Genomic DNA, 11,602 nt, shown 5'->3' with positions numbered 1-11,602 from the left:
CCACCGCCCAGAACAGGTCCCGATTGGAGCCTATAGGCTGGAGAGCACTCAGAATTACAACTGCTCTGCAGAAGGGAGGGCAGAAGTCAAAGGGGCAGATAATGGTAGGTTGATGGTTAGCTGGGAAGGAGATGGGGTTGCCAACTCCACCCTCCAAACCAGCCATTTTGTCCTGGGTAACATTTGCTGCCAATCTCCAGGTGAGGGCTACAGATCACTCACAATTACAACTGCTCTTCAGGTAGCAGAGAACAGTTCCTCTGGAGAAAACAGTGGACTCTGTCATTATACCCTGCTGAGGTCACCACAGCAAATTGACACTGTTTGCCCAAAGCCAGAGCACTCCCCCAGAGCCTCTTTCTAGATCTCGTTGTATTGTTTTCACAACAGGCTTTACTGCTAGTTAGGAATAATACCCAGGTAATGTGGAACACTAGATGCTTGTGTCAGTATTCACAGCTATTTTGGCTTGTTACTTGTTTCCTCTGTTTAGTAAAGCTCATTTAATACAGATCGCCCATGTGTTCATTGGGTGAGTGGAAACGGGGGTGTGCATGAGGACTCTTGCAGGAGCATTGGTGAGGTTTGGAACTTTATTTCTAAACACTCTAGGTATGTGGTTGGTTGTCTGACAATTCTGGCAGGTGGCAGGACAATTCTGCGAGGCATTTAAGTAAAAGGGGCGGGGTATGGAGGGGAAAAACAGGAATTGTTGAGGCTAGCCAGGTTTCAGTGATCACATGCAGGCCCATTCCTTGTTTCATAAATTAGGCACAATTAAAACAAGCATGGTTCCATATTGGCTCTGAACTGTCATTTGTTTGTACTTCTTTCTTCAAAGGCTGAAGAATCACTCTAACCTTGTCAAGCTCCTCTTCAATTAAGCAGGGTTTCAGACCAAGAGCAGAAAACTCTCCTTCTTTGACTTTCTTTATCATATCATAAGCCAAATTATAATCTTCTGCTGTGATGTTAACAAAATTAATATGAGGAGGTATCACAGCCCAGCTAACATTGCCGACTTCCAGAAGTTTGACAATCTTTTCAGAATTCCTGGAAAACACAAAGAAATACAGATACACACAATCAATCCCAAGGCTCCCTCTGTACATTCCTAACATGAAACAGACTATAAAAATGGATAAAGAAATGAATATTCATACTGGATAATGCATTTCTCATTTATGATATTTGCTTTGAAGCCCAGAACAGCAAACACCACCAAAGTTGCCAGCACAGAAGTGAAAAAATTGATGAAGGACACCAGAACAGCATCGAAATGGCAGTTGTTGTCTCTCTTGTTATAGCTTGAAAAGGCAATGACTCCACCAAATCCAAGCCCTAAGGCAAAGAACACCTGAGCAGCAGCTTCTCTCCAGACCTTGGGCTCCAGCATTATTTCAAGCTGTTTGAAATGAGACACAATAGATGTCAGCTACAAAATGCAGCATTTTCTCCCATACGGAGAGGCAACAAATAATCCAGAAAGATAACCCACATCATCCTCAATCCTGAACCCAAATGTCGCACCAGAATCCAGACCAAAAATGAATGTAACATATATACCACTGGATAATCTAGGAAGCCTTTTTTTTAAAAAATCTGAATTATGAGTTGGTCAAGACATGACAGATCAATTGTTTTTGCTGTTTCTTAAGAGTGATCAGTATTATCAATGGGTGTTTTTTTTGTCTGCATGGCTTTCAAGCACATTTATGTTTATGAAGCGGCAACAATTATTTGGTAGACTAGCAACTAATGCGTGTGATTAAGCAGGATGGACAGGAACACCAAAATCAAGTGGTATACATTACACATCTGCAGTGCAATCCAAAGTTGCACCCTTCTAAACTCATGGACTACAATGGATTTTGAAGCATTTAACTCTGCTCATACTGCACTTCTAGTGTAAAAACACCCGCTGAGAAACAGGAGCACAACTTCAGATTAGAGTTACAGTACAGTTCCTTTGAAAATAAATATGCTTAGCCATTTGGAACATTTCTTCCCCTAAACAGGTAAAACTGGAAGTTGGTATTAAATATCTGGGGAGGTGGGGGTTGAAATGCCAAATTGTTCTTCTGTTTCTTTCCTTCTCTAGTTGTATAGTAGTCTCCACTGGAAGAAACTGAGACTACTCATTTTGAACAGATGTGGAATTTTAGTGCATATTGATCTCACTGATGGAATTTTAAATATATCTTTGGTGTCAGTAGTACTAATAATTTTGGTAACAGACAAACCAAACTGCTAATCATTGTGTTATTTCCATTATCACTTTTCCCCTCTTACAGAAAAAGTTTTGGTTTTACTATACTTAATAATCTCCTAGATATCTACACAGCGAAAAAGATTATTCTATAACTATGCATAGTATTACAAAGAAAAAATATTCAGATGGAAATATAGAGAGACCTTGTCCACAGTGCCCCACATATAAATCTTCATATATGTAGTCATACCAGTGTATTCTCACTAGATGGCACTAACTGTACACTCTTAATTCTTTCTGAATTTCTACAAGTTGTTTGGACTGAATGTTTTTTTTATGTGCCCATTGCATTGAAGCAGTTTTTCAGTTGCATACAGTTGCATACATTTGCTACACTATATGAACCTCACCTCTAAAATACAGTGGCTTTGGAACCCAGTCTAGTCAAGGTTATGCAAGTCTCACTGGTTACAACAGAAGGAGAGAGCTGAACGAGATACAAGGCTACCACTGTTCTCACCCCTTCATTCAATCAGCTGGGATATTTTTAGATTAGAATACATAATATTATGAAAGCCTCATAATTAAAAAGATCAAAAAAAATTACACTACATCAGGCGTTTACATTCATTTTAGGACTTGGCTTCATATATGGAATTATCTCTAGGTCCCAAAACTAAAAGACCCACTGAAGTTAAAATATAGGGCTTCTTTACACATTACTCTGAGATAACTTGAAGAGAAGTGAAATTACTCTAATGGTCTTCTGGGAATAATATAAAGCAAGGAGGAACAGACCTCAACTAGAAGCCATGTACAGTAGCAGAGAAAGACCTAGTCTCAGGAATAGATCTCTAAGAGTACTGTTAGTACCTCTAGGATTATGAAATAAATGCATTATGGAGCATGGGGAACAGGTGTGTGGAGTTATGGCTGGTGAATTTATGCCAAAAGATACAGGTTTTTGTGGTGGAAACATTTTACCCATGGGATTTTGATATCAGCTGTTTTCTAATGCACTATTCTTTGTCAAGAAGGGTACACAAAATGCTTCCCTAAGATCAACTAAGGCACAGCCCCAAATGTATAGAGAATCTTGAAAATATTCTGAAATTTGGCCATGATTTCCCACATACCAAAGGATTAGGATTAACTCAGTCCAGTTCAGCTGCTGCATTTGACTTCCCGTGTGACTTTTACTAAATCTCTTAATCATCTGCCTAGCTTAGTTTTTCATCATTAAAAATGAGTAATATTTTCATTATTCTACTACATACTTGGCTTCAGGGAAGGGAGTGTCTTTTAAGAGGAATTTATATCTATCTTGTACATGTGATCTTGAGGGAGGACTGGTGATTATCTTCAATTAAAATTAGGACACAGTGACTAAAGACAGCCCATTGGAAGATGCAAGCAGCTTTGCTAATAGTCCAGTATAGGGTAAGGTTTTATTACTTTCTACAGGTATCTTGCCATCTTTTTCTCACGGACTGTTATTCTACCCAAAGTATTTGCACAAACTCACTTTCTTCATTATAGAAGGGTGACATCGTATATGTATGTGTGTGTAAGCATATGTGTGTGTGCGTGCATGGAACTGAATGTGATTGCGTATCTTGTGTTTGCATATGTGGTTGCATATCAGTTGCCTATCTTGAGTAGCTGAATGAAAGTGACTTAAAAGTAAAAATATCTAGAAGGCATAGAGTAGAGGAGAACGATAGACACTTGACCTACAGATTGACAGATAGATACAGTCAAAATCAATATGGCATGATTATTTGATGTAGAACCACATTTTAAAAATGGCATCGTATGACATCCTTGTCCAACCTTCCTTCAAAAGGTCTACTGATGTAGCTAGCATCATGAGAGGAGGGTCTTAGGGAGGAGACCAAACTGGAAAAAGGACCGCAGTGGCCAGGGCAGCATGAGACTCTTTGGGAAAGTGGAACTACTTTGGTTATGGGATGGCTGCCGGGAAAGGGAAGAAGCAGTGGAAGGGAATACTGGAAGACAGCAGAGCATTGAGAAACTTTGTTTCTTGTTGTTTGGCCACTCATGAAACATTTATGTTTTGTGGCTGCATTATTTGTCACTGTTGCTATGTACCATCTAGGTAACATGATCAACTCTACTACAAAAAGAAGTATCACTTAACATATATTATTTTATTTGGCATGTGCAGCTGTCTACAGAAACATATTCACGAGCACTTAACGCAGATTAGTTATCCTATAGTAAAATATCCTATTGCCCTTGTGGTGATCTTGGCTTGAGAGTAGTAAATGCGTACATTTATGGATGAAGCGTGGATGCTTATCTATAGCAGGCTCCTTCACACAGGCGGGTTTCTCCCCCTTGCTGAGATCCCATGTCAGTGGGAAGTACCCATTGTATGGGAAAAGACCCTAGTCTCTGTGGGGGAAGGCTTAGTTATAACAGTATAAATAGGATGGAACTTTATTTGGGCTGAAACATTTTCTCACAGCAGTTACACTCTAAGTCAATCAACTAATCTCAACTAGTTAAATATAATCTGGTCCTGAAGTGACACCAGAAATCATTCAGTCATAAAACAATGTCTAATACAGGCAAATCATTGGTAGAAACCAAGTACATACCTTGGGGGTAAACATGTGACGAATGCCATCCAGTGAACCATTTAAGAGCAGCCCTCTGATTAGAAAGCATATAAGTACCACATAAGGGAAAAGGGAGCTAAAATACATGATCTGAAAAACACGAAGGGGATTTTACTTCATTTCTCACCATTTCTCACCATTCATATCTCATGCTTATAAAACCCAGATACCAAATCAATGAATTGTGCCATCTTAAATAAGGACAGCTACAACAATTATGATTTGCGAATCCATTTCTTCTATTTTGTGAGGAAATCTAATGTTTAGAAAAAAATATTTTTCCAGTTTATTCTGAACACCACTGAAATAAAGTGTGTCACCAAGAAAACAGCTGTGTTGCTTTCAAGAAAAGGAATACCATGTTTTATACGACTGGCTGATTATTGATTGGATTTATAAATCACCCTCCCCTGGAGGGCTCAGGGCAGTGCACAACATATACCAGCATAATAATAATAAATAAACAATTTAAGGTAAAGGTAAAGGTTTCCCTTGCTTGAAAGCCAGTCGAATTCGACTCTAGCATTGCGGTGTTCATCTCTGTTTATCTTGATTTCAGTAAGGCTTTTGATAAGGTTCCACATAATATTCTTGTTGATGTGGTTTGGATCCTATGACTGTTAGGTGGATCTGTAACTGGTTGACAGATCGCACCCAAATAGTGCTTATGAACAGTTCCTCATCTTCTTGGAGAGCAATAACAAGTGGAGTGCCTCAAGGATCTGTCCTGGGACCTGTTTTGCTCAACATCTTTATCAATGATTTGGATGAAAGGATAGAGGGAATGCTTATTAAATTTTCAGATGGTACTAAATTGGGAGGGGTAGCAAATATGAAAGACGACAGTGTCAGGATACAGCATGTTCTTGACAGGATGGAAAACTGGGCTCAAAGAAATGTAATGAATTTCAGTGGGGATAAATGTGAAGTTTTGCATTTAGGTAGGAAAAATCAAATGCATAATTATAGGTTGGGGGAGACATGTCTTGGCAGTAGTATGTGCGAAAAGGATCTAAGGGTCTTAGTGGACCATACACTGAACATGAGTCAGCAGTGTGATGTGGTTGCTAAAAAGGCTAATGCGATTTTGGGGTGTATCAACAGAAGTATAGTGTCCAGATCACAAGATGTGATGGTACCACTTTACTCTGCTCTGGTTAGACCTCACCTAGAGTATTATGTTCAGTTTGGGGCACCACAATTTAAGAAGGATATAGACAAGCTGGAATGTGTCCAGAGGAGAGCAGTGAAGATGGTGAGGGGACTGGAGACTAAGTCCTATGGGGACAGTTTGAAGGAGCTGGGCATATTTAGCCTGGAGACGAGACGATTGAGGCTGCAGTCACGCACACTCAATAATCCACTTTCAATCTACTTTCTAACTGGATTTTGCCATTTCACACAGTAAAAATCCAGTTGGAAAGTGGACTGGAAGTGGATTGAAAGTGGATTATTTAGTATGTGTGACCACAGCCTTAGAGGTGATATGATAACCATCTTCAAGTACTTGAAGGGCTGTCATATTGAGGATGGTGTGGAGTTGTTTTCTGTTGCCCTAGAAGGTCGGACCAGAACCAACAGGTTGAAATTAAATAAGAAGAGTTTTCGGGTAAACATTAGGAAGAACTTCCTGACTTCCTCAGTAGAACAGGCTTCGTTGGGAAGTGGTGGGCTCTCTTTCTTTGGAGGTTTTCAAACAGAGGCTAGATAGCCATCTGACAGCAATGCAGATTCTGTGAACTTAGGCAGTTCATGAGAAGGAGGGCAGGAAGTGTTGTCTTAGTGCTTAGTTCTTGTGGCCCTTTTTTACACACCCAGGGAAATGCTAATTGCCACTTTGGGGTCAGAAAGCAATCCTGGAGGGTTTTTTATCATCTTCTGGGTGTGGAGTGGAACAGTGGTTACTGCGGGTGTAGAGGTAGAGGTATTTGTGAATTTCCTGCATTGTGCAGGGGGTTGGACTACATGAACCTGATTCTAAGCATAAGAATATGGGAATTTGAGAACAGCTGTGCTAGATCAGACCAGTGGTCAACGTGGTCCAGCATCCTGTATCACACAGTCACCATCCAGTTACTCTGGAGTGCCAACAACAAGACACAGAGGCTGAGGCTTCCCCCGGATGTTGCCTCCCAGCACTGGTATTCAGTGGTTTACTGCCTCTGAAACTGGAGGTTCCCTTTAGTCACCACAGCTAGAAGCAGGGTTACCAGGTTTCCTTGTTGCTCCGGTGGGGGGATTTGGTGGGTGTTCCAGGGGTGGGCAGGGATGCCCCAAGCTCTGTCCCCAAGCCCCACTCCCATCTACAACCAGCTCTCTCCCTCCCCTCCTGCAGAGATTTAAAGGGCTTCAGCTGATCGATGGGGAGCATGTGATCCGCCAATCAGCTGGAGGGTCCTTTAAATCTTTCAGCAGGGAAGGAGGGGGCTGTTACAGTGAGTGGGGCCATGGTGCATGGGCCTGAATCAGCCCCGTGTACCACAGCCCCCACCCCACTCACAAAAATATCCTTTCAAGGGATATACTCCTTTGTCACCATTCCACCATGACCTACTGGGATCACTATACAATGTTATGCTGCCACCAGCACTTTACTTGTTATGTTTTTATTTTTATGATGTCTGTTATCTGTATTTAAATGTATTTTAACTTTTTAATGTAAGCTGCCCTGAGCCTGACTGGCAGGGAGGGCAGGATATAAATTGAATTAAATAAATAAATAAATAAATGTGGAGCTGTGGCCAGTGACAGCCCCTCTCCCTCCCTGCTGAAAGATTTAAAGGGCCCTCCAGCTGATCAACGGGCCATGTGCTCCCTGTTGACCAGCAGAAGTCCTTTAAATCTCTGCAGGAGGGGAGGAAGAGGGGTGGCCGTAGGTGACCGCTCTTGGGGGTGGGGCTTGGGGAGGGGCTTCCTCCACTGGCCAGCTGGCTGGAGGCAGATTGGAACCCCCAGAAGCAGGGGAACCCCCGCCTAGACTTGGAGGCTGACAACCCTAGCTAGAAATTAATGATAGACCTACCCTCCATGAATCTATGTAATCTCCCTTTAAAGTTGTCTATGCTTGTGGCCATCGCTACATCCTCTGGCAGGGAATTCCACCTTTTTAAATCACCCATTGAGTAAAGAAGTATTTCCTTTTGTTGGCCTTGAATCTACTACCCATTAATTTAATTATATGCCCTCAAGTTCCACAGTTTGGGAGAGGGAGAATAAGTTCTCTGTCAACTCTTTCAATCCCATGCATAATTTTATAAGCTTCTGTTATGACTCCTGTTAGTTGTTTTTTCTAAACTGAAATGTCCTGGACTCTTCAGCTTTCCCTCATAGGAGACATGCTCGAATACATCAGTCATCTTGATTGCCTTCTTCTGTACTTTCTCCAGCTTTGCAATGTTCTTTTTCAGATGCACACAGCATTCCAAGTAAGGCTGCACCATAGATCTATACAAGGGCACTATAATGTTGCCTGTTTTATTGTCAGTCTCTCTCCTAATAATCCTCAGCATGGAGTTTCCTTTTTCACTCCTTGCAGCACACTGGGTGGATATTTTCATTGAGCTACACACTACAACCCCAAGGTCTCCTTCCATCTTGGAAAAAGTTATAGTCAGAAATGTGTTTCCCATTGAAACTAGTGGATATGAAAAACAAATTGACTAACTAAATCAGTTATGACTTGAATGAAAATGAATCACTTAAAAAAACCCAGAAAGTGAGAGTGAAATTATTGTTAATAAACAATCCTATTATCCATCACTCAACTGCCATTTAAGCATATGTGTGGAACTGTCCCCAGATCAGGTTGATCATTCTTAGCTTGATAACAGTGCCATCTTAAACAGGTCCACTCAGAATCTTACTAAAGTCTGCTCAGGGTGGCTTACTCCCAGAAAAAACACTCTTAGAATTGTAGTGCAAATGCCTGAAAGTAGCTGAGAGTACTTAGTTAATCAGCCATTATTCCATACATATGCTTGTGGCATTTCATCTCATATTGATTTTCTTGTGTTGTGTCCTGTTCTAAGTCCCTGTTCTCTTTGCAAACCCTGATATCTGTTGCTTCTATCTTCTTCAAGTCTAGCCATGTCACCTGCCTTGTCACTTATACATTGCAGCGCTCCTTGGCTAATACCTTTGCACAACTTCTTGCCAGCTTAATCTGGCCTGATCCCTTTTTATGTGTATCTTCTCACCTGCATACCCCACATGAATTACAACATGGAATGTCGGCTCTTCATTTCTGTTGGGGGTCTCCTGTGGCACAGATATACTGAAAAGCCATCTTTGATACCTGGCCGGGGTATTTGATTGTTTTTTGGGTCTGATCCAGATCCAGAAAAGAAAAACAATTTGGAGAGAGCTACCTGGCAAATCCATTCTTCTGTTTCGTTTTAATTACATGCATGTATAAGCATTACACTGAAAATGAGATATAATTATCAGCAGAATCTACAGCAAATGAAAACAAAAAAGAGTTCTCATACCGCAACACTCCCTCGCTCTTTTTATCCAAGGACAACTTCTGGATTTAATAGACTACAATTTTAATACTTAGATACCAACATTTCCCCACTTGGGATTACAAAAAAGCACAATGAGTCATAGCTTCCAGCCTGCCCATACAAACTTTATGAGAAGCTGGGTAGAGGGGTGTGGTAAGTAAGAATTCAGATGGCAAATGTGAAGAAGGGCTACACAGACTCACCTTTCCTGAAGACTGGATTCCTTTGATCATTGCTAGGCACACCATCACCCAGGCAGCCAATAAGCAGATAGTCATTTTCCAGTTCAAACCTCCACTCTCTGAGATAGAGTTAGAAATATTGAGTGCTTCTCGGTACCAGTAATAGGTGGTAGCTGAGCTTTTTTCACACTCTGGCTCCACAACTGACAAAATAGAAACAAGTCAAGAATTGGTTACTTCTAGGTAGAAAGTAATACATAAGCTATTACCCAAGGCATTCAGAAAAACCTCAAAATAGTTCTTACCGAACATGGTACACACATTTACAAAATACACATACTGACATTACCAATAATTCAGGAAACTAAGGAAGCTTTTATTTTATGAAACTGGCATAGCACAATAAAAGCAAGTGGTCGAATATCATGTAGCCCTCCTATATCTATTTGTTAAAGTAAGTATATTCTTCAAGATTTGTGTATAAGTTTGTCAACTTTTAAAGCCCCTCTCGCTCTCCCTTTAGTATTAGTTTGATCTGTAAGCAATTATCAGGTGATGCTATTTAACATCATTCCACAGAAAACTCTAACTGCCCATTTTAACACAATAAATCTCTATTAAAGGGACAGGATTTTTCCCCCTGTCCATTTGTTAACCTTATTTGTGTAAGGAAGAGATTTCTGAATGGCTATTTTGTGATTAAAATGAGTTTGAGGGAGCAAAACACACGAAGAATGGGGGGGGGAACCCTGAAGAAACAGGAACTTACAAGCACGGGAAATGAGAATGTGGAAGTGCCCTGAGTGTTGAATTTATCAATTTCATTTATTTAAATTGTAAGTAATTGATCAATTATAAGCAATGTATATCTATCATAACATCAAGCCTGACGCTGTGCATGTTTATCGGGAAGTAAATCCCACTGTGTTAAGTGAACCTTATTCCAAGATAACTGTGGCTGCGGTCACATGGAGCATTGGCCGTGCTGACGACATGGATGGTAGGCAGATTTTCCAGGCACGATCACACCGCAACATCTGGGAAGCTTAGAGCTCCCGTGGCTAACCCGAGGCTTCCCGCCGAAGATGCGGAGTAAAAAACTAGTACCTCCGAGGTACTAGTTTCCGGAAACCGCGGGGCAAGGGCGGGTGTCTGATCGCGTTTCTGCTGGACTTAGGTGGCATCTGGCGCCCGCTGCTGTTCGTCGCACACAAGGGGGTTTTTTGTCTCCCAAGTCTCCGCAGGTTGCGCAACAACGCCCAACAGCGCATGCACACAAAGAGCGATTGCTAGTGCAATTGCGCGGCATGGCTTCTGTGCCACGCTGCAGGATACCCGTCTGGTCGGCATCTCCCCCCTAACCATGGGACCTCGACCGGGACGTGTGCTCGGGCGGCCGCACATTAGTTTCCTCCAGGGCAATTAGCCACGCCTCCCCCTCCCACAATATCCGGCCTGTGTGACCGGGGCCTGTGAAGATTTAAGACTATAGTTGGGCACTATGGTATTACACCTTGCTGAGATTTCTGTAAAATGGTTTCTGAAAAGCTGTGGTGGGAGGAGCAGTGGTGGACTTGGAGATTTAAAAAGCCATGGAAAGGGTCCTAGCCCCTTTCCCTGCCATATTCCCTGATTTAGAAGAACTCATGGGAGACAGTCCTAGTGGAAACCATTGGAAACTCACCATTTGCCCCAGCAGCCACCATACAACTGGGCCTGGCTTTGCCCCAACCACAGCATAACTGAACCCAGCCAGGCCCCGCCCTGTCCCAATGGCACCCACTATGCCATTGGGCTTGGGAAGGCCATGGCAGCCACTACCTTCCAGCTGAGCTAAGCCAGGCCCAGCCCCAATAGCAGCCACCATGCAACTGGGCCTGGCCCAGCAATGTCACAGTTGTGCAACCCAGCCAGACTTTTCCCAGGGAAATATTGCTGGGGGAGGGAAGGACAGAAAGCTGAAGAAAGGGGAGCAGATAAAGGTAGGCTAGGAGGTGAGAAGAAGAGAAGGAAGCAGGTAAAGGGGAGAGGCTATGTAGCCGCCAGAGAAGGGAAAGA

The 11,602-nt window shown here is 42.1% G+C and overlaps 1 protein-coding gene across 1 annotated transcript in view; it reads right to left on the bottom strand.

The window, feature by feature from the left end:
- SLC6A15 (solute carrier family 6 (neutral amino acid transporter), member 15) overlaps nucleotides 1–11,602 on the bottom strand; it is a 35,791-nt gene that overhangs the window by 7,205 nt on the left and 16,984 nt on the right. The window contains exons 4-7 of the mRNA XM_015405488.1: nucleotides 9,566–9,747; nucleotides 4,837–4,947; nucleotides 1,164–1,405; nucleotides 861–1,053 (exon numbers count right to left, since the gene is read on the bottom strand). Coding sequence (XP_015260974.1) covers nucleotides 861–1,053; nucleotides 1,164–1,405; nucleotides 4,837–4,947; nucleotides 9,566–9,747 — 728 coding nt within the window. The remainder of the gene's footprint in view (nucleotides 1–860; nucleotides 1,054–1,163; nucleotides 1,406–4,836; nucleotides 4,948–9,565; nucleotides 9,748–11,602) is intronic.

The sequence above is a fragment of the Gekko japonicus genome, unplaced genomic scaffold, assembly GCF_001447785.1.
Source record: "Gekko japonicus isolate JY-2015 unplaced genomic scaffold, Gekko_japonicus_V1.1 scaffold2091, whole genome shotgun sequence".
NCBI classification, from domain to species: domain Eukaryota; kingdom Metazoa; phylum Chordata; class Lepidosauria; order Squamata; family Gekkonidae; genus Gekko; species Gekko japonicus.
The sequence above is the reverse complement of the archived record's forward strand: the minus strand, read 5'-3'. Positions and strand labels throughout refer to the sequence as shown.